We start from the raw sequence: 27,152 nt of genomic DNA, 5'->3' as shown, positions 1-27,152 counted from the left end.
CTAGAAGTTCTTCCTTGATTGCAGCTTCCATATACAATTGCTACCGCATCGTGAATGAACTTTAGGATTTCAGTCACTCACACTGATGATTCCTAAATTATAATAATTTGCAGATACAGACTACGAGGCTAGGCTTGGCTTTGGTTTCTAGGCCAAACAGAGAGGGAGTTCTTGCAGTCATAGGGAAGTGATATAGGCAAGACAGCCTTTATTTCTTGCCTGAGGTAGTGATGGGATCCCAAGCAATCCCACTCACATATGGAAAACCACCAAGCACAACTTCAGAGTTCTTGGGGAAGTGATAGCTCTTGGGCATCACTTCTGAGAGGCCACAGCTAGATCTGTGGAGGGGCTGAGAGGCAGGCCAAAATGAAGCAGTATTTAGTCTGCTCCAGCATGTCCTGTCCACTGGCCAGCCAGCATCACACTGTTCGAGGATCAAGACCACTAGGAGATAATGGCCTGGTTTGTCTGCAGCTGTTCTGCCCCTCGCTGCTGGATGAAGAACTTGAATTCCCAGTTTGGTTTCCGCTGGTTTTTAATACCCATAATTCAGAGCAGTACAAAGGCAAGCTGCAGCTTACAAGGTACATCAGATTCATAGGAGGTATAGATTCGTAGCTAAGTATAAGCTCAAATGCTGATTCAGTATGTGACCTATCTCTTTCACCATCCTTTTGAAGGACAGGGTGGCCATAGCACTTCACCTAGCAAGTCTTGGGACTGGGCAAGCAAATGGGCACTCTTTCAAGTGTGTTGGGCTTGTGATGTTTGTTCACACTGACGTCTCTGTGTGCCTGGAGTTGGAGGTGAGGTTGGTGCTGGGTCAGCATATACATTACTTTCCATTACCTTTACCTGCTTCAGAGAAGGCTTCACACTGGCAGGAGATGGCGCTGGGTGGTTCCACAGCAGGAGGTGTCCCTAGGCGTGTCCTGTGTCACAGGAGCAGAATACTGCTCTGCCAATTTGCTTGGTCCTTCCTCTGGATCCAGCTCTCCAGTCCCTAGACTACTGGTCTCCTCTCTGGGATCCCAGTTCCACTCACCCACATTTTGCTAGGAACTACCTGAGTTCCTCCCATTCCTCCTCATGAGCCTGCTGGTTCCTCTGAGACACCTCAATAGGATTCATGACAGCATGATAAAACATAGTTTAAAGCAGGCTTCCTCAACCTCAGCCCTCCAGATATTTCTGGCCTACAACTCCCATGAACCCTAGCTTGAAGGACCAGTGGTCAGGGATGATGGGAATTGTAGTCTCAAAACATCTGGAGGGCCGAGGTTGAGGAAGTCTGGTTTAAAGTAATCTATGGATAAACACACACAAGTGCTTTGCTCTTCTCCTGCTCCCAACTGTTCCATACATGGAGGAAACAAGTCAGAAATGAGCTAGACTCTGACTTGTTGTATTGCATGAACCTGGCATGGGGTTTGTTCCTCTCCATGCAGACTATAGGTGGAAGCCAAGATTGGCTCAACTGCAGCTAAAGGTAGCCTCAGCCCTGCTAACAATATTTCATTCTGTTTCAGGCATCAAGAAATCACTCTTCTTTGTCTGTTGGGTTCCAATAGCACTAATTTCAGAAGCTATGGGAGTACAGTATGTTTCTCTATAGCACGCAAAGAAGAAGAAGCCACTTCTAATTATCTTTTTTATCGTTTGTTTGTAATTTTATGTACGTGCAAAACAGCTTTTAGAATGGATTCGTCGCACAACTCCTTGGCTGGAAAACAGGACCCCAGAGAATACTATGGCAGCTATGCAGAAGAAGTTAGAGGACTTCAGAGATTATCGCCGTAAACACAAGCCTCCCAAAGTCCAAGAAAAATGTCAGCTGGAGATCAATTTCAATACATTGCAGACAAAACTGAGGATCAGCAATAGGCCAGCTTTCATGCCATCAGAAGGGAAGATGGTTTCAGTAAGTAAAGGGGCCTATGAATCTTCCTTGTTGGTTCTAGAATGGTTCATTAAGCCTGGAAACAGCATATGCATGGTGATTTACAGAGTTAAGATAGCAAACAAGATAGGTGATTGACCCAAGCATATCACAATCCAAATTTTTACACTGGGAATTATAGTAGAGTCAAGAGAGATGCTGATTATATGCACAGAAGACCCGGAAATCTTGAGACACACAATTTAAACAATTAAAGATGTTCTGTTTGCATTCCTCTCCTAGGACATTGCTAGCGCTTGGCAAAGACTTGAGCAGGCAGAGAAGGGCTACGAGGAATGGTTGCTGAATGAAATTCGAAGGCTTGAGCGACTTGAACATTTGGCTGCCAAATTTAGGCAAAAGGCTTCTTCGCATGAAACCTGGGCTTATGGTAAGCTTGAAGCCTGTTGTTAGCTACAATATCCACCCAATTTCACATCCTCTTGTTACGATGGCTGTATGGAATTTCTGGTTTTGAAAGCTTTTATGCTTCTGAATTGTTTCCTAGAGAAGGGAGGGGGGTGGCTGCCTTCAGGCTCTGGTTGGTGGGTTTTGTAGAAGCAGCTGCTTGCCCACTGTGGGGAAAAGGATGCTGGACTAGATGGATTGCTGGTCTAAAGTAGGCCGCCTGCTGAGAGCCAGTGCGGTGTAGTGGTTAAGAGCTGTAGTCTCGTAATCTGGTGAACTGGGTTCACTTCCCCGCTCCTCCACATGCAGCTGCTGGGTGACCCTAGGCTAGTCACACTTCTTTGAAGTCTCTCAGCCTCACTCACCTCAAAGAGTGTTTATTGTGGGGGAGGAAGGGAAAGGGGAATGTTAGCCGCTTTGAGTCTCCTTAGGGTAGTGATAAAGCAGGATATCAAATCCAAACTCCTCCTCCTCCTCCTCTTCTCATTTGTTTGTTTCTTCATTGCATTTATATACCACCTTTTTCTCCAAGGAGCTCAAGGTGGCATACGTGGTTTTCTCCCTTCTCTCCCAATAAAGCCACACAACAACCCTGTGAGGTAGGTTAGGCTGAGAGGTAGTGACTGGCCCAAGGACACCCAGTGAGTTTTATGGCCAAGTGGAGATTAGAACCCTGGTCTTCCAGGTCCTAGTCCAACACTCTAACCACTACACCACACTGGCCTATATATATATATATAGCCCTGCTGAGAAGGAATAAGTTTTACAACGTTTTAAAACTTTTTTTGGTAGGAGGTGTCAAAAACATGGTTAAATGAGCCAGAGAGATTTATATGGCCCCCATAGGCACTGAAAGAAACCTTTCAATTAAATATAATTTGTAAGTGCAACAAGAAGAAATCCAGTTTTTAAAAAAATGTTATTATGCTATTATTCTCATTTTTATCCTGTGTGGAATACCTGGAACCTGGGGAGCTAAGAAACACCCAGAATTAGACAGATCTCCTGGTTTTGCCTGATTTCCTCCTCACTCAACAGGTTCCTAGTGTCCCTTTACACATTGTTCAGCTAACCCTTTGGAGAGGCTTTTCTGTATGACGTGGGGGAGAGGACAGGAAAATTTCATACTGTGAATGTTCTTATCCTGGAATAGTGTGCTTTGAAATTCAGGCATTTTTACCTGTTCCCACCTTTCCCTAGACAGACAGTGACATTATCCAAAGCCCCCAGTTTTTCCGTATACTGCATGTTCAAAGCAGTCGTAGAGAGCAAGAGCTCTTTTACAAGTCTGCAGAAAGTACCCACTTTTGCAAGTTGTTACTACCAAACTAAGGATGGAAGATGTTAAAAGTGCTGGTGAGGCAACATTTCCATGTGTGTGTGGCCTGTGAAAACTTTGACCTGTCAAGGGGGGTGGGGTGCAGCCTGCTAGGCATGTATTTGGTTTGATACTCCTCCTGATTTTTGTAGAAGGCAGAGAAACAGAAGGTTTATCAAGCACCTATTCAAACATGACTGATGAGATGTGTTCAGTTGGATCATTCACAAGACATAGAGAGATGGAGAAATCTATCAGTTTGGGATTCTCTTAAATTTCTCATTCCTCCTTCTCTTAGGTTTTCCACATTTCTGCATCAGCCTGTGATTTATTTATTTTTTAACGAAAAGGCCCTCATGAAGATTTATGTACAATTTTCCCTAAATTACACATTTTTACAAACCATATAATGTATTTTTAATGCTATTTTCAGCAATCTATGCATTTTTATGCAAGCTTCCCCATAATGTATACATTATTTACACTTTATTTGGTTGGAAAACTGCATTGCAAAATTCAAAGTAGAGCAGATTTCAAAGGTCTGCTTCTCTGTGTACTTGAGCCATTAGCAATCAGCTTTCCTAATGAGAAACATAAATGGTTTTGGATTTTCTCTCCTCCTGCCAGGCAAAGAGCAGATTCTGCAGCAAAAGGATTATGAAGCTGCGACTCTGACAGAGATCCGTGCTTTGTTGAGGAAACATGAGGCTTTTGAGAGTGACTTGGCTGCTCACCAGGACAGAGTGGAACAGATCGCTGCCATAGCCCAAGAGCTGAAGTATGTTCCATTTAGAGGCACGCAGCTGCTGACATTTACCCGATAAACTCTTTCCAATAAATTCGATAGTGTCATAGGTACAATGTATGAATTCCACAGATAGCTTTGTAAGTGTTATTATCTTGGCCTCCTCGTTGAAAACCTTTCTTATTTCTTCCCAAACTAAAAATAAAAGAGCCTTTGCAGGGCAAAGGCTAATAACAAACCTTCTTTTCTGTCCTCTTCCTCATCAGTAATTCTGACATGTGAGATGTCATTTCTGATTTTACATGTTTTGCTTGAGGGATGCCAAGGGGAGAAAGAGCCATACAGAAGTTTGAAAGAGGTTCGTTGCTTTATGTGCGTGTAGCAATGTTAAATATAGATATACACATTTAAAAATAATGTCTTGTTTGCAAAGAGATCCCTTGCTGTCAGATAGGTTTGTCGACATAATCAATGCCCTTTTTAATGCCATGGCCCTGGCATTCCCAAATTTCTCTCTCCTATGTCATAGTCAAGCTTGCACAAATATAAAATGCCACTTTGGATGTGATATAGGGAGTTGTAAATACATAAGGTCATCAGAAAAGCACGGAGAAGTATTCAACTTAATTTTACTCAGAGTACACCTATTTAAAATAATGACCATGACTACAGGAGGTCCATTAAATTAAAGTGGTCTATTGTGAGCAAATCTAAGTTGAATTCCACCTACAATGTCAATCTGCAAACCTATGTACATGAATAATGGAGTTCTCTGATTAGGACATGTATTTTTTTTTTATTTTTTTTTGGTCTTGTTGATCATTAATACAGGTTGTGCATATTAATTTTTATTTTTGTGTTCGTTTGCTCTTTTTCATCGCTTGTTACACTTGTGTTATGCCCCATTGATTTCAACAAGAAACATTTTTTAACACATTCTGATTTCAAAGGTCACTGGGACTTAGAAAGGTTGAATTCACTTTTTTATTTTAAAAATGTCTGCATCAACTATTTCTCCAAGGAAACTGAAGATGGTCAGAGGATTTGGGGCAGGGCCCAAGATTATAAGATGGTGTGGGGAGAAAAATATAGGAAAAGACAGATCCTAACATAGCCAGGTCCTAAACCAGTAAGGGTTTTAAAGCTTAAGACCAACACCTTGAATTGAGCCTGGAAACTAATTGGCAGCCAGTGCAAATCAAGTAGAATCATCACGATGAATTCAAAACATCAAGCTCCTAGCTCCGGCATTTTGCACTAATTGAAGATTCTGAATGCTTTTCAAGGATGTTTCATTACAGTTGTTTTGAATTGTGCCATGGTTCCTGTTACCATTCAATCGTTTATTCATTCATCTGCATATAGACAAACAGACAAATAGTACTTGGGAAGAATAGCACAATTCATCAGAGTTAATCATTGCTGCTGATTTCAGTGGGTCTTAATTTCAAGTAAGTGAATATGATATTGCAACCTGAATTAGCGCTTCTTTCCCCATGTGATGGTAAGTTGAACAGTACTAAATATCAGTGGCAAATCAGTCATTGCTACAAGAATTTAGTTCCACTTAAACTAGCCTTTTTATCATTTCCCAAAACAGTTTCCACAGAATAGCAGATTAGAGATATACTGTAAAAAGTAAGTCTTCCTCTCTGGAAATGGTCCTTAGAAAGATGGGTTGTCTAAGAAACTTGGGACATGATGTTGATTATAGCTTTTCAGTTAGCTCTGCTGGTTACTGAATCAGGCCTTTGGAGAGATAATTATTCCCTTTCTGCTTTCTGGGTCGGCATAGCTCCATATTTTCTGGTCTTCATCTCTTGGCAGTGCAGGGTTGCTATTTTTGGAGAACAATTGGAGTGTGTGACCTTGAGCTACACTGGTTGCAGTTCAGTGTCAGCTCGACCATTTTCTCTTAGCAGCTGAGAGCTGCTAAGAGCATAAAGGTTAAAGTTCTTAAAGGCTTGTTGACCGATGGGTGTCTGGCTACATCCTGCATGCATGTGTATGTGAGCAAGACTGCTTCAACTCACAACCGCTATTGACTGCCAGAGTGTATAGTCCCAGAAATAGTAGACAGTGTGTGAGTGACAAGACTTCAGATGCAAAGCCATTCAAAATCGTGAAGGGATGAAGCAATGGATTCCCCATTTATAACCTAAACCAATTGAATACTCATACATTGAATACTAATAGCCAATTGACTCATAGTCCTAAGCACTGCTTATTTGTTGTAAGGGTTTGCATATGCTCCCTTTGGAATTTATCTCATATAGTACTTGCTTACACATTTATCATATTCTGAATACTACTAGGACATCTCTTTCCACTCACATAGAAATAAAATTATACTGGTCCAATGTTCTCATATAGAGAAGGTAAATGTTTGCTTTGACCCCTACTAGTAGTGTCTTCCATTAGTGTGTTTAACACAGATGAAATAGTGGCTTCTTTCATTTGATTAATGATACTGGGAATCAGTGACCTATTTTAACAAGTTCTGTCCCTTTAAGATGCCAGTAATAATCAATGCAAGGCACAATGGGTTGTTTCAAATGCTATGTTTATATGAGCAGACTAGACTTCTGCTCATGCAATGGACTTTATACCCTCCCCCCTTCTGCAGCCCTCTGTGCACCGTCAAAATATGATCCAAGTGGCTGAGGAACCTTCCAGAGAAAGTTTTTTGGGTTCACAGTTTTGGGGGAGCTGACAGAGGTAGGAGAGGAAGGTGAAGTCCCATTGCACAAACAGAAGTCCAGCCCGTTCTTGTTTTTATTGTTTATTCACATGAAACTCTTTGCCCTGACTTAAAGCTCATTGTAATATAGCTTAAGAATTCCCCCTTTCAGGTGTAGGAAATCAAACACCCCTTTCCTTGTCTGGATTTTAAAGGGTGTTCTCCTGTTAGATTAAATTTCAAATTGGTATGGATGTACTCACACCATAACAATGTCTGTGTTAGATAATGGCATGCAGAGAGCATGCTGGTAGCAGCCAAAAGCTAAATGCAGCATATGAGGAGCCAGTCATAAAAGTCAACTAGCTTGAGGATAAAGTGCATGTCTTGGCTCTCACTAGAATCGCTCAGCTAATCTGGCAGAAAACTGGTCTAGATAAAGTCTTGTCTCAAACTTCAGAAATCAGGGGTCGGATCCAAGGAACCATGAAACTCATTCCATGAGCTCCAGGGGCTTTAGACTCTTCCCCCACTTTCTCAAACGACAGACCTCCAAGGCAAACGGGTTTCAAAGCACTATTCTAGATGGGAGATGATGGTGGAACTGGTGCTGCTCATGCTCACAAGTTTTTTGCAACGTCCGCTGGACGTTAATGTCATCATTACAGTGTCAACCCATGCCAGGTTCCCCCCCCCCTTTGATCCAGTTTTCCGTACTGTGAAAAACCAGAAAAGTAAATGTAACATGTTATACATCTGCGGCCACTGCTTCTGTGGAAGCTTGTGGCAGGTGGTATGTCATGGCACCAAGGGTTTCTTTGGAGGAAAGTGCAGGGTATCAATCTAGTCATTAGTACAGTGGTTCCTTGGTTTGCAACCGTTTTGGATTACAACCACGTCAAACCCTGAAGTGTGTGTCCCTTTTTTTGGATTACAACCAATTTTTTTTAGGAGGCCCCATTGGTGATAGCGCACCTTGGGTTACAACCTGTTTTGGTTTACAACCAGACCTCTGGAATGGATTATGGTTGTAAACCAAGGTATCACTGTAGTAGTAGTAGTAAGAATAAGAAGAAGAATGTGTGGTCATGTCTTGGTGCGTGGTCACCACCATCACATTCCCTCCTTTTGTTGGTTCTTAATGACGGCGGTCCTTTTCTTTTAGTGAACTGGACTACCATGATGCTGCAAGTGTCAACGATCGGTGCCAGAAGATATGTGATCAGTGGGACAGGCTGGGAACACTCACTCAGAAGAGGAGAGAAGCATTGGAGGTAAACCTGACATCAAGGAGCAGCTCGAATTTCTCAGGCTGGCTGAGGGTTTTTAACAGATTGTGGTAGACTGCTGAGTGATGCGGAGTGAACACTTTCTATGGTGATGCATTACCCTTAACTTCTTCTTCTTTGGTTGTGTATGTGTGTGTGTGTAAAAAAAAAAAAAGGCTGACTTGCTTATAAAAGACTTGTCCCCGCATTACTGCCAAAAGAAATTACGCAAGTGGATGTTAGAGTTGAGGGGATGCTTCTAGCACCACCCTTTGGAAAGCTGGTGCATGGCATGGTGCGAATTTCTTTTTACAATTCACGACTGAGTTAGTTTAACTAATCTGTATCCTTTCCCCCGCCATTTCTGGATCACAAAGCTGCTAATGATAATTTTCAGAGTACAATGAAAACATAGAATCAACACGCCTCAAAAATCAACTGCATATTAGTACAGGAATGCAGGCAGCTGTCACCACTCAGTTGATAGAGCCTGAGAACATTAACATCAGGGTTGTAGGTTTGAACCCCACGTTGGGCAAAAGATCCCCATATTTCAGGGGGTTGGACTACATGACCCATATGGTACCTTCCAACACTAAAATTCAGTGATTCAATATATCGAGTCAGACAATTGGTGCATCTTGCTCTGTATTCTCTGCACTGACTCACAGTGGTTCTCTGGGTTTTCAGAAGAGGGCCATTTCCAGTCCGACCAGGAGATGCTGGGGATTGAAACTGGATCCGTTTGCATGCAAAGCAGAACATGTATTCTGCCGCTGAGCTATGGCTTTTCCCAATCCTATATGCCCCTTGGGCTGGGGGAGTGGGGGAATGGCTGCCACATCCATGCCTACTCAGCATGGGAACGGAGGAGAAAGCACACAACACACAAACAAAAAGAAAACCTTAAAAAGAAAGAGACATGCCTCCAGCATCTCTGGGAACATAGCCAAGGTCACCAGTGAGGAGAAGGGCAAGTGGCAATGCTGATACGTGGAAGGAGTCAGTGAACTCAGAATGATGTGAACATGCTTCCAGTGCAAAAGTCTGAATCACAGCACACAGCGCAGCCAAATCCAGTAGCACTGGTGGTGACACAGCCAGCAATGTCCTCCCAAGTGCCTGTCCCCCGGAATCCCTTTTGCTTTCCTTTACCTGTGTACACTCGGAACTTCCTTTAACTTTGGTAGCGTTTTTTAAAGGGTTGCAGAACCTAAGCCAAAGTGAGTGTACGCTTCTAAAAGCAAGGCTCACTTTGTCCGTTTCTGTATGTTTACTTCACAGAGGACAGAGAAATTGTTGGAAACAATTGACCAGCTTCACCTGGAGTTTGCTAAGAGAGCTGCTCCGTTCAACAACTGGATGGAAGGTGCAATGGAAGACTTGCAAGACATGTTTATTGTTCATAGCATAGAGGAGATCCAGGTAATAATATTATTCTTATTTTTCATTGTGAGCCTAGAGAAGTGAAGATGTTCCCTGAGAGCCAGTGTGGTGTAGTGGTTAAGAGCAGTAGATTCGTGATCTGGGGAACCGGGTTCGCGTCTGCGCTCCTCCACATGCAGCTTCTTGGGCTAGTCACACTTCTTTGAAGTCTCTCAGCCCCACTCACCTCACAGAGTGTTTGTTGTGGGGGAGGAAGGGAAAGGAGAATGTTAGCCGCTTTGAGACGCCATAGGGTAGTGATAAAGCAGGATATCAAATCCAAACTCTTCCTCTTTTTCACTGTGAAGAAAGCGCCTATACTATTGCAGCCGTATTAAAAGACGCTTCAAATATTGCTTGTCCTTATTTGTGTGTTAGAAGAAGAAAAAAATCCTGAGTCATGAATTTTATAAATGTGCAAAGACTAGGCACATTCATCCTGACACGTGTATCTTCAGGATCTTATGGTGGTGATGGGATGCAGAGAGGCAAGAGCTACTATTTTGTAATGGCTAGACTGCCAGACTTGGATCAGGGAGACTTGAATTCAGTCCTGCTCATTTCATTATTTCCCATGTTGCACAGATATATCCCCATCCTTCTCTGCCCAGGGGGAGGACATTGTAACTGAGTGGAGGGACCATTTCCAAATTTGTAAATGCAGCGCTTCTGCAATCAGGCAAGCCTCAGTATAATGTTTAGTACAGGACGTCCTCTTTTCTTCTGTGCATGGAGCCAGCACAGACTGTGAGATCAGCACAGACCTAATCATCAGCTAAGTGTGCCATTTGGCTGGCCTTTCGGCGTTTGGGAGAGAACTCCGTCTAACACCAGCTCCAGATTTTTGGGCGTCAGCCGGCCTCCCTCTCTGAATGAAACTGCATCCACTGTACATTTTTTGACCCTCTCCCTTTGGCCTAATCCACACAAATGCTCAGAGGAACAGTGTGGGACACTGCTCCATCTCCTCATTCTTGCCACCGCTTGCATGCTCACAAGCAGCATGCAAGGAGAAAGAGGCTCTTGGGGCTCAGTGGTCCCTCTGCTGGGGTGTGGGGTGTTACAGCTTCCTGACAAGGCCACCCCCATTACCAGTAATGGATATGTGTGGCGTTCGTACAGAGCCCCCAGTCGTTTCACGGACTATTGACCTGTATAAAGGTAAAGGTAAAGGTACCCCTGCCCATACGGGCCAGTCTTGACAGACTCTAGGGTTGTGCGCCCATCTCACTCAAGAGGCCAGGGGCCAGCGCTGTCCGGAGACACTTCCGGGTCACGTGGCCAGCGTGACATCGCTACTCTGGCGAGCCAGAGCCGCACACGGAAATGCCGTTTACCTTCCCGCTGGTAAGCGGTCCCTATTTATCTACTTGCACCTGGAGGTGCTTTCGAACTGCTAGGTTGGCAGGCGCTGGGACCGAACGACGGGAGCGCACCCCGCCGCGGGGATTCGAACCGCCGACCATGCGATCGGCAAGTCCTAGGCGCTGAGGTTTTACCCACAGCGCCACCCGCGTCCCTCTATTGACCTGTATACCACTACTTTATTCTTCCGCTGCCACCAATTTTGTCAAAAAAAACCTGGGTTCCCTGGTGAAGTATTGAGTCTCAGTCAGGTAGAGTTAAAAATGAAGATTAAAGTTTATTTCAAACACAAACAAGTTTTAAAATATATTCGAAATGCCGTCACTCTAATCCCTCTCAGTCTTGTCCCTGTCTCTAACTCACTCTGACTCCTCTATCTCTCCCCCCCCCCCAAAAAAGAACCACCCGAACCAACTGTCAAAACCTCTGAGCTGAGCCTCAAAATCAGGGAGGCTCCGCCTACGGGCTTTCTTATTGGTCAGCCTATTAACCCTTTCTCTCCTCCAATACAAACATATCCCCAAAGAATGGGCAAACACCACATCATGTGATTTTTTTTTTTTTTAATAATTACTAGGTCTATCTTTATGAGAGCTCTGGGTAGGTCAGTTAACCTTCCCTTGAAAATATTTTCTGCAGAACTTAGTTTGAGATGAACAGCTTAGAACAAACCATCATGGCCACAAGTAACTCTCTTAAATTCATGCCCATACAGTAGTTTCCATACACCAGTGTACTGATGTGCTAATTAAATGTTATGCACAAACGTGTTTCCCAGACATAGCCAGAATATGGGAAAATCCAGATGTATCGCAATGTCTTTGGTGGTTTTCTTTAAAAATAGCTCAACAACATGCCAATTTGCCAAATTTGGGCAAAACTAAGAAAAGCTCAACTTTTCTGTATGGATTTTTACTGTTTGAAATATGACAACCCTATTCAACACAAGTGCTCCCAATTTCAGGGATTCTTAACACTTTCCCTGCCTGCTGTTTTGTTGTTGTTGTTTGTTTTTACTTCAGGTAGTTTCCCAATAATTATTTTCACATTGGAAGGTTCAGAACATGTGTTTTAAACAACTCTACCCAGAATCTCCTCCAAGCTGCTTTTCCTCTTACAAGGGAGAAATCAGGACTCTGTTACATGCATTTCTGTGTAACATGTAGTTAACCCCTCAGTGTTCAGCTCTGGGCCTCTTGTCTGTCTACCAATAATGATGAAGTGGTGGCTTTACATTGAGTCTGTGGAATTTGTCAGCTATGCAACCTTGCTTATATTTGCATACATACTAAGATGGGAGAGGGAATGTGACACAGGGCCATATAGCTGGCAATGCAACTGTATGTATCCTTTCATTTACTCCTCTGTTTCTGATTTCAGAGTTTGATCACTGCCCACGAACAGTTTAAGGCCACTTTGCCTGAGGCAGATGGTGAAAGGCAAGCTATTGTATCAATCCATAATGAAGTGGAAAAAGTGATTAACAGTTACAGCCTCAGGATAAGTCCTAACAACCCTTACTCCACTGTCACTCTGGATGAGATCCGTACCAAATGGGATAAGGTACTGTAAGCAGAAAAATAATTTAGTTTATAGTTAATGGAAGTGTAGTGAAAATGCGTCCTTTCCAGAATTTGACATTATTCTTAACACTTTACAAACGGTTCCATACAGGTGGGGTTATATTCCACCCTGAAAATGGAATATTGTACTTTTAGTGTTGGTCTGAAGCTAGTAAAAAGGATTGGAGTTGGTTGTTATAGCTATGTATGAAGCTGTTTGCTCTTTTAAATAATTGTGGGTGTCTGTTGTGGGGATGGCTTTTCAGGTAAGGAGGGACAGCAGTGAGACCCACAGCCAGATTACGATTAGTGTTTCTGATATTGGTTTTAAGAACATTTCAAGAAAAGGGCTTGAAATGGCAGGGAAGTATCGGAGCAAAGACTGCTCTTGCTGCTTTTCAAAACTTAAAAAAACCCCTAATACTGAGAGAATAACACACTAAGGAAATTTAATGGGGGGGGGGGGGAATTAAAAGTAAGAATTCACAAAACAGCAGTGATAGTGAGAGAGGTTGTACTGCTGTCACCAAAAATATCCTAGATGCAAGCCAATATTTGTTTGCACCTGCATTTCACATGGTAATGGCAATATGCTCACGGTAGAAATTTTTTCCTTGAAGTAAAATATTACATTTGGGCTACTGTAGCAAAATGTGAAAGCCAGACTTCTGGACTTGGATAACAGATGCTAGAAGCATTTATTTAATTAAAAACCGACTGTGCTAAATGGTCCTCAACGATAGGCTGCTGCCACCACACCTACTATGGCTGCAGTTGGTGCAAAGCATTCAGTGGGAGGAGTGAAAGTGATAAGACAAGGTGAAGCCTGTCAGTTTAGGCAGCAGATTCCAGAAATCCCATTTCCCTTTTTCTCTGTATGACATTAAAAAAAAGAAAGAAAGGGTGGAAAGGGCCGTTCTTTCTTAAAACTACTTTCTTCATGTGTGAAAATATCTAAGGCTGTGGTTCCCAATGTGGGGCACACGCCCCACGGGGGGGGGGGCAATTCGATTGTGAGTTGTTAACAGTTAATGGCCTTTTAGGCTTCCTCCCCGTGAACAGGAGTTCACTTTTTGAAAAATAAGAATTATATGTCACGGGGGGTGGGGGGCATCAGGATTTTAGAGACGCTTGGGTGGGGCATGGCCAAAAACAGGTTGGGAACCACTGATCAAAGGGTAGCACCAAGAGGATTTCAGGGTTGACATTGATACGGTTTTAGCGAGGTCAGCGATTTCAATACGATCAGCCACATGCATTTGTAGCCTCCTGCTGCCCCCAATCCTCTTATGTTTCAGCATCTGACTTCCTACATACCAACTCAATTTTGCACATTGGCAGGTAAAACAGCTTGTCCCAGTAAGGGATCAATCACTGCAAGAGGAGCTGGCCCGCCAGCACGCAAATGAACGCCTGCGTCGCCAGTTTGCTGCTCAGGCCAATGTCATTGGACCCTGGATCCAAACCAAGATGGAGGTAATTCTGACTAAGATGTGCAGCTTTTACTGTTTCCTTAGAGGTGTGTGCAGAATGTCAAAGGCTCCATCACTCCACAGGTGCTAAACTAACGAACAGTTACTTTATCTCGCTATCAGTTATATCTTACTATCTTTTTTTAAGTGCCAGAAAATACACAACAGAAAATGGACACTCCTTGTCAGGGGTGGGTGAGTCTGGCAATGTAAGTCAGAGGGGTAAAGCAAGAAAACTGGGAATTTGACAATGGCATTATGGGGAGAATCTTGTTGTACTGGAGGTCCACCGAAGAAGATACTAGTGTGGTTGATGCAGAGCAATTTTGCTACTGAGGAGCGCCTCCATAAGGAAAGGTACATAGCCCAACTGAATGGTGGGGATACAGTTCCAAACATAGTTGTGGCTTCCCTCAAAGAATTCTGGGAACTGTAGTTTGTTTAGGGTCCTGAAAGTTGTTAGGCAACCCTTTGTAGAGCTACAATTACAATCACCCTATTCAGGATTCTTTGAGGGAAACCATGCCTGTTTAAATGGTTTTAGAGTGCTTTAAATGCATGGTGTGGATGTGACCATGGAGACAGGAGTGAAAGAAGGAGACCAAGGGGGATGTGACATGCAGAACAGAGACAATGACAAGATACATAAGAGAAGATGTGGAGCGCAAACAGAGGCAGAAAGGTCTATATATGTTTTACACGCCGCTTGAGGTCATAACAGTGTTACGACTCATCCTCACAGTAAAAAAAAAGTGAACACTTTCATACCATCAAAGAAGGTGGTGCAGGCGGAGAAACGTTTTGGAATTGCTTTCTAAGTAGAGCACGCACAATTTGGGGTGTTTCCAGATGGAGGGTTTTGCAAGTGTTCTGTGTTCCAGATCTGTGGGTGATCTCCATGCTGATTGCTACTAGAGTGGGTGAGCAGGACCATGACCACAGTGTCAAATCCTTCCTGGAGGCACTCCTTTCCACTCTTTGAGTTGGACAGTATGGTTTTCAGCTAATAGGAACTAGGCAGTAAGCCATCTTCTGTAACAACCATAAGCGTCACGATCAAGGGTGGGGCACCTGTGGCTCTCCAGATGTTGTTGGACTCCAACTCCCATCAGCCCACCTAGCATGGCCTATCGCCCAATGACATCTGGAGGACCAAAATTTCCCCACACATCTGATTATTATATACAGATACCTATCTATGCCAATGCACAAATATGAGTGTTCCTACCTCCCTTTGCGAATTTTGCAAATTAAGTTTACTGCTGCTTTAAAATGTATTTACCATTAAGAAATATATTTTGCAAACTAACATTTTTTCCTCTCTCTCTCACTCTCCCCCTTTGGCAGGAAATTGCCCGGAGCTCTGTTGACATAGCAGGGCCATTAGAGGACCAGATGAACCAATTAAAGCAGTTTGAGCACAATATCATAAATTACAAACTTAATATTGACAAACTAGAAGGAGACCATCAACTGATTCAAGAAGCCCTGGTGTTCGATAATAAGCACACCAATTATACAATGGAGGTAGCCACTGAGTTCTTTCTATGTCATTTAGTTATATAGCACATTCTTTAGTTATGTATCCTATCTGCAGCACCGCTGCTGTTGGCATGATTTTCAAGGTGATAGTCACAACTTTATGGCGCATTCTTGTGTGAATTCAAATGAGAAATCAAGGGTGTTTTCATTCAGTTCTAGAACAGGAAAATGTGCATTGCAATATAACAATACTTAGTGTTTATATAATGTTTTAGACTGTTCAATGAGCTTCACAGATAGTGGCTTGGTTCACACAGCATACTAAGCCCAGAGCGGGCTCCCAGAGAAGAACTCTCAGCCTCTTTACTATTCCCCAGTCCTTTTTCTCAAACTCATGTCCCTATTAAAAACAGGCACCTGCCGCTCTTTTGGTAATTGAGGCAGATCTACATTTAAATGCTCAACTCTGTCACCATCCTGCACACCTGAGACTGAAGTGTGCCTAGCCTAAGCCCATCTTGTCAGTTCATGGCAAATGCCTGTCTCATAGCTTTAACATGAAGCTTTTTTGCTGCCTCAGTTCTAAAGCTGGTTCAGCTATGGAATGCTTTCTGCTATAGAAAGCCCCTTACGTTTTTTAAATTCTGCTATAAGACATCTGTCCTATTGCAAGCCGCTTAAGAAGATTAAGTTGCTGTGTACCTTGGCAGCTTCTGATCTTAAATGTAGATAGTTGCACAGGAAAAATAGCAATGGAATGCATTCACCCCTTCACTCTTTAAATGGGTGGCATTTTAAAAAATGAACCATGAACTTGCTCTTGCATTTCACAATAGAAAGACAGCCCAACAAATCATTTGTTTATTTGATTTATATCTCACCCAATATCCCTCAGGGCTCACGTCGGGAAACAACAACAATAAAACAGGATTTATGAAATGGGATTGTAAAAGATTGTGTCTTGTAGAAAAATAACAACTAAAATAACCCTCTATTTATCTCCACTAAATGCTTGCAAAATAGAATAGGCTTAGCTGCCTTCAGAAGATGCTACTGTTTTGTCAGACTCCCAGAGGAAGGCAGTAGCAGAGCTGAGAAATAGGCAGCCATCAAGAATACTTTCTTTCTCCCCTTAGCAGTCATTTGGAGGACGCCCAGTTCTCTTAAATTGTTCCCTAAAAGCTGCATGAAACCAGTGCAGATGCTAGAGTACTGCTATACTTGCTTCCAGAGACTCTTCTCCATCATGTAGATGAGCACCAAGCTGGGTACCATATCCCATCTTCTAGAAAACCTCAGGCACACTGCAAGACTGAATATCAAAAGTTGCGATGGGAGGAATGGCATTTGCTATATCCAAACCTGAGGCATAGCTTCCTTACCAAATGAAGTTGTGAAAAGTAGTCCCTAGCATTGCCCATGATCTGGAAAAATGCAGGGATGGTGCCCCATTCCTTCTAGACTAGGGCTTGAGGGCTACATTGTCCCTTGGCCAGTCCTCCACGTGTTTGTGGGATGTGTGGCCAAAGCAAAAGTGGGTGTGGCCAAAACAAATGATTGTGGTAACCCATACTCTCTTGTGCGCACACACACATCACATGAACACCCACAGCACACCCTCACACACCCTCAGTGCACACACCAGAAACACACATACACTTAACACACACACAAGCCTGTTTTCACTTCTGACTCCCACCCTCCTCTTTGTCCCCACCCTCCTGTCCTCAACCTCCATCTTACATCTGAAAATAAGACATAGGAAGAGCACACCTGGCTTGTATTTCACCGATAATAAAGTCGGGGATAGGCTTGTAGTAGCTGAGAATTTGCTTACCTGAGGCACACCCTGTACTATAAAATGCTGAATCTCACTTTATATACCCCCATGATTAGCCTTGGTCACTGTGTTACTGTTGTAGTGCCCCAGCCCCGCTGTTGACTCCACCTCTGATCATATAATCTAGGGATTGTGTCACTTTTGCTAGACCACAATAGTAGGCGGGTCTATTCACAGTCAAACCCAAATATTCCTAGCAGTGGATCTCTCCAGCAGTCACCCATCATAGCCTTTCTGAATCTGCCAGGTTAGTCCTCATCCTGAAATGTTGTTTACGGCAATATTTCTACAATATTTATTAGCCAGTAACTGGTGTTTATAAATAAGCTTGTCAAAACATCGTCTGAAATTCAGTTGCTAATTGAACAATGCAGCTAAATAGAAAACCAGAACACAAATTGGTTTAAGTGAGTAGGTTTCCTCTGACCTATCATTCTTTTATGTATTTGGTAGCAGTTCTACTTATCAATAGTTTCAATCAATCTGCCAGTCGGTTTTCTCTTGGGCTGTCTTTAAAGCATCCCGGTTTCTCTGCCACAGCATATTCGTGTTGGATGGGAGCTGTTACTGACCACCATTGCCCGAACGATCAATGAAGTTGAGAATCAGATTCTTACAAGAGATGCCAAAGGAATCACCCAGCAACAAATGAATGAATTCAGAGCATCGTTTAATCACTTTGACAGGGTACAGTAGCCCATTTCCTTTCTTTTTTTAACCTGAAACTGGTGTGCCAGAAAGCATGTGTGTGCTTCTCTGCTACTGTCTTAATGTTTGTTTATTAAGCCTTCCTTTAGTCCTCCCCTAAGCCCCTACCTGCAATTCAAATCTTTTCTACCCAAGAAGTGCCCACTCAGGGCAACCCCAAATCTATTTGGAATGTCTTACTCCTGGCCACATGACCCGGAAGCTGTACGCCAGCTCCCTCGGCCAATAAAGCGAGATGAGTGCCGCAACCCTAGAGTCGGTCACAACTGGACCTAATGGTCAGGGGTCCCTTTACCTTTACCTTACTCCTGGCCAACCAGAGCTTCTCATCCAGAGAAGCATAAACATTCCAGAAATGTCTCCACACAGCCTTGATATAGTTCTCGTCTCTCCTATTTCCTGGCAGTATTCCTGTCCTTGTACTCAAGTCACTGTCTTCTTTCTCCACCCCACTCATCCCCATTTCTGTGAAAAAAGCTTAATTCAAATCCCCTGTGTGCATCAAAATAATGTGTGAGTGGGACTGCTCTGCTCATGCCAGTCATAATAATAATAATAATAATAATAATAATCATAATAATCATCATCATAATAATAATCATAATTTATTTGTACCCTGCCCATCTGGCTGGGTTTCCCCAGCCACTCTGGGCGGCTTCCAACAAAGATGAAAAATACACAAAAATGTCACATATTAAAAACTTCCCTGAACAGGGCTGCCTTCAGATGTCTTCTGAATGTCAGATAATTGTTTATCGCTTTGACATCTGATGGGAGGGCGTTCCACAGGGCGGGCGCCACTACCGAGAAGGCCCTCTGCCTGGTTCCCTGTAACTTGGCCTCTCGCAGTGAGGGAACCGCCAGAAGGCCCTCGGAACTGGACCTCAGTGTCCGGGCAGAACAATGGGGGAGGAGACGCTTCTTCAGATATACTGGACCAAGGCCATTTAGGGCTTTAAAGGCCAGCACCAACACTTTGAATTGTGCTCGGAAACGTACTGGGAGCCAATGTAGGTCTTTCAAGACCGGTGTTATATGGTCTCGGCGGCCGCATTCTGGATTAGTTGTAGTTTCCAGTCACCTTCAAAGGTAGCCCCACGTAGAGCGCATTGCAGTAGTCCAAGCGGGAGATAACCAAAGCATGCACCACTCTGGCGAAACAGTCTGCAGGCAGATAGGGTCTCAGCCTACGTACCAGATGGAGCTGGTAAACAGCTGCCCTGGATACAGATTTGACCTGTGCCTCCATGGACAGCTGTGAGTCCAAAATGACTCCCAGGCTGCGCACCTGGTCCTTCAGGGGCACAGTTACCCCATTCAGGACCAGGGAATCCTCCACACCTGCCCGCCTCCTGTCCCCCAAAAACAGTACTTGTCAGGATTCACCCTCAATCTGTTAGCCGCCATCCATCCTCCAACCGCCTCCAGACACTCACACAGGACCTTCACTGCCTTCACTGGTTCTGACTTAAAAGAGAGGTAGAGCTGGGTATCATCCGCATACTGATGAACACCCAGCCCAAACCTCCTGATGATCTCTCCCAGTGGCTGCATGTAAATGTTGAAAAGCATGGGGGAGAGGACAGAACCCTGAGGCACCCCACAAGTGAAAGCCCAGGGGTCTGAACACTCATCCCCCACCACCACTTTCTGAATACGGCCCAGGAGGAAGGAGCAGAACCACTGTATGATAGTGCCCCCAGCTCCCAGCCCCTCAAGACGGTCCAGAAGGATGTTATGGTCGATGGTATCAAACGCTGCTGAGAGATCCAGCAGAACTAGGAAACAGCTCTCACCTTTGTCCCTAGCCCGCCGGAGATCATCAACCAGTGCGACCAAGGCAGTTTCAGTCCCATGATGAGGCCTGAATCCCGACTGGAAGGGATCCCTCCAGGTGTATTTTGGGTGGGCCTGGGTTCTATATGCAGACCAACATATGTATGTACATAGTGTTCTTCCACATGATCTTGGCCAGAACATGGCTGGAGAATGTGGTGGCTGCAGGGGCAGGTCTATGCAGCATAACCCCACAAAACCTTCAAACATACTTCCAAAGCATGAGGGGTGTGTATGATGTGGTTTAGTCAGGATCATTGAAGAAATCCACTTTATATCTCAGTATTTTGGGATGAGGATAAATACTCTGTGTGTGTGATCCTATACTCCCTTATCAAGAAGTGAAGGCTGAAATGTTGAAGCATAAATTGGTAAGATGTATACAAATTGAGTCAGGGAGGCAGAGGAAAAGTGCAGGGAACAACGATGTTGGTATTGGTATTTGAAAAAGAGCCCCAGTCCTCTGCAGGCTTTGAAACTGGAAGTAACTTTCACTCCAAGTTTCCAACTAATCTAAATACTAGTGACCTCAATAATATAGACTGTTTAGATTTCAGCTGCAGAGGTTAGCAGGTATTTCCAGATATTAGACATCTGTCTGACATAATCTAAGCATCCATTCCCATCCCTGAAGTGCTCAGTCTGGGTCTGTAATCCAGTTGAATTAAAGGTCATCTTCTCTGTATCGATTTCCTGTACTTCCTGTTCTAGTGTTCCATACCAGCTTCCTGAACTGCTAAATACCTTCCAACAACTCACCAACAACTACCCCCAGAACTCATCCATAATCTCAGACAGCACCCTATTACTTTTTCGACGACTTCATTTGTATTTTCCACCAACCATGTGTTTAGGTGGTGCACAAAGCATAATGTGAAATACGCCAAGGGATTGATTGATGGTTGAAGTAGTTGACACCTGTTTCTAAGGCCAATCAAGCAGAAATAGCACAGATTAATAGGTTAGATCAGAGGTTTTCAACCTTTTTGAGTCCATGGCTCCCTTGACCGACCACCATTCTTTCTGCAACACGCCTGTGGGGCTCAGGAACCCAGTTATGTCACCCCTTGCCTGCATAGCTAGCAGCCTCTCACCCTTTCTTGAACACCCTTTCTTGTGGAGTGTTCCAACAGCTGCTCTTCTTGGGAGTCCTCCAGGCAGCCACTGCCACTGCCCCTGTTCTCTGAACTCCCACCCACTGCCCCCAAAAGAGGTGCCTCCTCACATTGCCCCACAAGGGCCTGGGAAGAGGAGAGTGGCCTCCAACGGAGAGTGGCCAAAGGTCAACGTGAGTCCTTACCTTAGGAGGCAGCAGTGTCAGCAAGGAGCACTGTCGGGCGTGCATGGTGGAAAGGCTCCCCTTCAGTGGAGCAGGCCTTGCACACAGCAAGCACAAGAAAGGCCAGTGCAGCATCTGCCTGCCTGCCCAGCCTCCCACTTGTCTATCCATTCCCAACAGGAAGGGCTGGTGGACTGGCTGGCTGGGCTCCCTTGCCTCCTTGCTTGCTTACTCTGAGGCCACCTCAGCTCCTGGCAACCAGCACTCCCTGGCCATCCCCAGAGGCACCATTCACCTGGGGAGCTTGTAGCCAGGGCTGCTGCAACAAACAGCCACACAAGCCTTTGGGAGGCAGAGACATGAGAGGGCATCAGAAGAGGGAGGGAAGAGGAACAGAGGCCAGTGTTGCTTGCACACCCCTGACCATCCTTCAAGGCACCCCAGGGTGCCATGACAAACTGGTTGAAAACCACTGGGTTAGATTATTAAGTGGTGTTTGGCTAGCTGGCTCACATCTCTCAGACATAGTTCTATGACATTCTTATGCATGTGCTTATTCATGCCTGGCAAAAAAAAAAAAGCAGCTCCTAGAATGTATTACTCTTCCTGTTTAGAAACAGCTGCAAAAGAAAATTGCTTTCGAGCTAATTAATTCTGTTGTTTCTAAAAGTGCTTTTGATTGGATGATGTACTTAAGCAGAAAAATAAAAGGAAATGCTGTGTTTAATTCAGTGAAGAACAATCAGTAAAGATCCATAAAATTAAGATCCTGCCTGATAAATATGGTTTAAACGCTTGTGCATATTGGATCCAATTATTAATGTCTTTGATCTGATTTTCTAGGGATTATTCCATTTAAATTAGGTGGTAATAGCTGGAAGGGATGCATGTGTGTATGTCAGAGAGAACAGACCTTTTCACACCATTGTTTATCCAGACAATAAATGTGCTTTTGTTAGCTAGTAATTTGTCCAAATACCTTTTCTTATGGCAACAATTTTGACATTGGTGTATAATTTAATGATTGTTAAATAAGTTCTATCTAATTTGGATAGAAATCTAATTCTTCCCCACATACAACAGCCATTACAACTGAAATTACCTTGTGGAAAGTTGTTTGTGTTTTTTGAGCCCCTTTGGAATAGATTGCTTGTAACACGAAGCAATGAGCATCAGAACTCCCCATTCCCTAGATGCCATTGGACCCTACTATTGGAGAGTAGAGTTGTTATGAGTTCATTTTTGTTACATGTTTATATTTGATAGGGATAAGCAACTAGTGGTCAGAGACCTCAGTCCTTCCCTGATGGAACTTCCGCAGGTGTTCCATCTGGCCCTTAGCATAACTACCAATTCAAGGAACACCTCTTCCCCTATCGTCATCTATCTATATGGTACCCAGGTTTGTCCTTCTGGAGGACAAGTGATGGGGGAGGCAAGTGATTTCTGTTGGTAAAGCAGAAAACGTTAACCGCTCTCACTGCTCTCTGGGTCAGTAAAGGAAGGCCTGTAGTTCAGTGGCAGGGGATCATTTTGCATGCAGAACGTCCCAGGTTCAATCCCTGGCATCTTCAGATAGGGCTGGGAATGTCGCATCTGAAACACTGTTGAAAGTCAGTGTTGATAGTACTGAGCTAGATAGATCAGTGGTCTGATTTAATAACCCAAATTAATTTTTTGTGTACCTTCTTCTCTTCTGTGGTTCCTCTGCATGACGTGACAATCTGGCAGTTTGGGTACCAGTGCAGTTAAAGCAAATATGAGAGATTTGGGTCTTTCCAGATGTTGTTGAACTCAGCCCCAGCTAACTTGGCCAACGGTCAGGGATGTTAGAAGCTGTAGTCCAACAAGACCTGGAGGTCATAGGTACCCTGTTTAGGGAAGCTTTGATGATTGCTGTATTTTAATATTTTGTTGGAAGCTGCCCAAAGTGGCTGGGGAAACCCAGCCAGATGGGTGGGATGTAAATATTACTACTACTACTACTACTACCCCTCCCATGGAATAAAGCTTGCTTCTGCAGTTTAGGAAAGGTGGAAAGAATACAGGAAAACAAACTAAATAGTAAAATAAACTATGGCAATCAGTTCAAGTAACCTCCACATCAATGTCTCATTTAAAAGTTAGATCTCGGCAGTTAATAGTCTTACTTTAATTAATCTAATTGCCTTCCAGTGGAGCTTAAAAAAACCACCACAGGGTAAAACATGCAACCTTTTAATTCCACTTATCCTGATCCCAGGCAAAGGAATCCAATAATTGGATGCAAAGCAAACCATCACTCCAACAAATAAAACTATAAAATAATTCCAAGTCCCACAAATAAGTACTTTCTGCTCAAAAAATCAGTTTTGGGGGAACATGCCAACAATGCCTATATTACATTCTTTAAAAGCACTGTAATTCTTGACAGATGTTACAGCACTAATGTTAAAAACAATTAAATGTATACCACTCCAGTGTTAAACTTTCCTTTCCCATTGCCACTTTGTCTTCTTTTATTCTGTTTGCTGCATTTCATTGGCCTTTTTCTGACATTTTTGGTGATGTTTGCTTTCATGTAATCTACTTCTTCCTCCCTTCAACTGATGGTTGGACTGGTCCGTCAAAAAAACACGCTGTGTATCATGCAATTGATGGTGGGGTTATTTTAACTTCATGGGGATCCTGATGAACTTTTTGCTTGTGATTTGTGACACCTTTCTTGCTATGTTCTATGTACTTCTTCCCATCAACAGAAGAAGAATGGGCTTATGGACCATGATGACTTCAGAGCCTGCTTAATTTCCATGGGCTATGATCTGGTATGAATTTTAAGATATAGTTGATTTGTTAAAGTGTTCCATGTGCTACAGATACAGCATTTTACACTACAGGTGCCCTAGCAGAATTATGGATGCTTTCATAGAACACCCACAGCCAAACTCAAGTTACTCAAAATCTTAGTTTACGAAACTTGTTTCTTCACCCCTATAGCCATGTACAAATGTATCTGTATGCCTTTGTGGACATAGACATTAACTTAAACATTATTTATCCACAGATAAATTTTATGTTCACAGAGGCATACAAATACACCAGAATATATTCTATTTCTTTTCTGGATAAAGTAAATCCTTTAATTAATTTTTTTAATAAAACCAAGCAGCTCCATAAACTGATTGTTTAAAATTTCATGAGACCTGATTCAACTGAACATTTGTGTGAACAGGAGCCAGCACAGTGAGTTGCAATGAGACTTCCCCGGTCTCCTCCTCTACATGCCCCCACCTGCTTTGGGTGGTCAGGAGAACCCCCAGAAGAGGGGAGATTGTTCCATATGGCAAGCAGAAACGCTTGTGCTGACCAAACTATCGTAATAGCACAATTTTTGATTCCACATCTGGTTTATTATGCTTAGCTTTGGTATTTGTGCTATGCTTCAAGACCACAGTTGAATAAAGCACCAGATTTCAGTGGGCTTAAGCCTGCTTACCTCTCTTTGTGACCCATTGCTATGAAATAACCCCTTCCTATCTGAAAATACTTAAAATAATTTTTTGCGTACATAAAAATAATGACAATTTGGACACACAAGTGAATTTTGTATTTTAAAAAGCAAAACTGTGAGGTTGTATATATTTGCTTATATAATTCTTTCTGATTTTTCCCTCTACCATGACTGATTTTGAATCCTATCCAAGGGTGAAGCTGAGTTTGCCCGAATCATGTCCTTAGTTGATCCCAACGGTCAGGGAACAGTCTCCTTCCAATCTTTTATTGACTTCATGACCAGAGAGACTGCAGACACTGACACTGCTGAACAAGTTATTGCTTCTTTCAAGATCCTGGCTTCAGATAAGGTCAGTGTTTTTGTCTGCAGATGGTGGGATTTTCCATTTCCCTCAGCTCATGCAGGATATCCAAATGCTAGAAAAGCTGAACAAAACGTTCTATAACCTAGGTTAAAAACAGCAGGTTAAATAATATTCACATGGCTTAAATAAAGGATAGCAGCAGTATGGTTTTGGCAAACCAGAGTGACAAGTCCTCGTGGCAATTCTAAAGAAACTTGACCTAAATTTTACAAATTCTACAGGCCCCAAATTCTGCAGCTGAAATTAAAAAGTACACGCAAGCTCAAATTTTCTAATGAGGAAAGGACACTTTGGCCAGGCAGGTTGCTGCACAATCCTAGCTTGCAGTGAAAAATGCCAAGGATCAGAGGAGCTACACATGGGTGTCATGTGGCTTGTGTGAATCAATTGTATCAGAGGCCTGTAAAATATGTAGAAATGCCCTAGCGTAACTGGTAGGAAAAGCTATGAGAATGCAGTATGATATATTTATGGCATACCACAGTTGCCCTGGGCTTCTGACCAGCCCTTATAGAATTGCCACTGTAGGGTACAAACAATAAATATTTCATATATTTTTTTTTTCTGATGTTGAGAAGTTACAGGAAAACCTCTGAAGAAATTCCCTTTTATAAATCTTTGCAGCCTTATATTCTTGCTGAGGAGCTGCTTCGAGAGCTGCCACCCGAACAAGCTCAGTACTGCATCAAGAGAATGCCAGCCTACAAAGGTCCAGGTGGTGTTCCTGGAGCTCTGGATTATACCTCATTTTCATCAGCATTGTATGGCGAAAGTGACCTGTAACGAGCAGCGGTCACCTTAGGCATGTTAAGTGAATATATATGTATTACCCTCCAGTTTGCCCATTGAAAAGTGTGGCAAGCTGACTTCAAAATAAGTTTAGCAGGTACATTCAGTGAGTAACCAGTATATCAAATAAAGTGTGCAGCATTGATAGTTTTTTACATCGTTCATATGTAGTTTGTCAGCCTTATATAGTTACCCACTGCCTAACGCCCTACTTGGTTGTAATTTAAAGTAAAAAAACAAAGCCTGTAGGAAGTATTTCTCTCAGTGTCAAGTTAGGAAGCCTCAGGAAAAAGATAAAATATCGAAACCTTTTGAAAGTTTAACCCATTAAAATTCATGAAATGTTTTCCTTAAGAATTATCCACGTTTTATGCGAGTCTTTCACAGTCTCCCTCCAGGTTCCTGTTTTTTTACTTTCATGCTGAAGTAGTGCTCTCATCTGTGGAGACCAGATTTGGCACGCTTCTGCAGGGAGAGTTGCATATACGAGAGAAACAGGGAAATGAATCAAACCAAGAACATACTACCTAATATCATACGGAACTCTCATTAATTAATTTATTTTAATGTGTAACTCTGTTTTTAATTTTGGTTTGGCTTTCTGTTGGCATAAAAGTCACAGAGCCTCAGGAGTTCTATGTCAATAGATGGATGATAAGTTATAGCCTTAACCTTAAAAGCAATAGATTACGTATATTCAGCGAAGTCATATTCAGAGCACAGCCATTAAAATCAGCAGACAAGCTACGGAAGTCCGTTTATTTCAATGGCTCTGCTCTTGAGTATGACTAATATTGGTTATCACCTAATACCTGGCTTTTACCTGGGCAGCTGAAAGGGCACAAAATTAACAGGATAATATAAAGAAGCTCAACATGTTTGTGTTAAACTGTTTTGCTTTATGCTGTGTTCATTGTTCTGCTGCATTTGTTCTTGATTAATGCTCAATGTCAGTTTTTTTTTTTTACCTTAGTACAGCAATTGTATGGCAGGTTATTAGTAACCATTTGTCATCTTAGAAGCCTATATAGAGCAATAAACTTTTTTACTTGAAGCAGTCATGGGGGGGATGCAATGCAAGCACTTAGAAGTATCAGCAAATGGCAAAGAACACCATACAGCCCTGTATTCTTAAAATGTGCCTGTTAAATAAAGCCTGCTTTTCAAACCTTAAAA

General features: G+C 43.0%; 1 protein-coding gene across 1 annotated transcript in view; it reads left to right on the top strand.

Moving 5' to 3' along the window:
* Positions 1-27,152, top strand: part of ACTN2 (actinin alpha 2) — a 51,442-nt gene extending 24,290 nt beyond the window's left edge. Inside the window, exons 10-21 of the mRNA XM_028724094.2 lie at positions 1,694-1,924; positions 2,186-2,333; positions 4,296-4,446; positions 8,259-8,367; positions 9,646-9,786; positions 12,532-12,714; positions 14,055-14,189; positions 15,533-15,712; positions 18,048-18,194; positions 24,069-24,134; positions 25,014-25,172; positions 25,812-27,152. Of these exons, the coding sequence (XP_028579927.2) occupies positions 1,694-1,924; positions 2,186-2,333; positions 4,296-4,446; positions 8,259-8,367; positions 9,646-9,786; positions 12,532-12,714; positions 14,055-14,189; positions 15,533-15,712; positions 18,048-18,194; positions 24,069-24,134; positions 25,014-25,172; positions 25,812-25,970 (1,809 nt within the window). The 3' untranslated portion in view covers positions 25,971-27,152. The remainder of the gene's footprint in view (positions 1-1,693; positions 1,925-2,185; positions 2,334-4,295; positions 4,447-8,258; positions 8,368-9,645; positions 9,787-12,531; positions 12,715-14,054; positions 14,190-15,532; positions 15,713-18,047; positions 18,195-24,068; positions 24,135-25,013; positions 25,173-25,811) is intronic.

The sequence above is a fragment of the Podarcis muralis genome, chromosome 3 (genome assembly GCF_964188315.1).
Source record: "Podarcis muralis chromosome 3, rPodMur119.hap1.1, whole genome shotgun sequence".
Classification (NCBI taxonomy): domain Eukaryota; kingdom Metazoa; phylum Chordata; class Lepidosauria; order Squamata; family Lacertidae; genus Podarcis; species Podarcis muralis.
The sequence above is the reverse complement of the archived record's forward strand: the minus strand, read 5'-3'. Positions and strand labels throughout refer to the sequence as shown.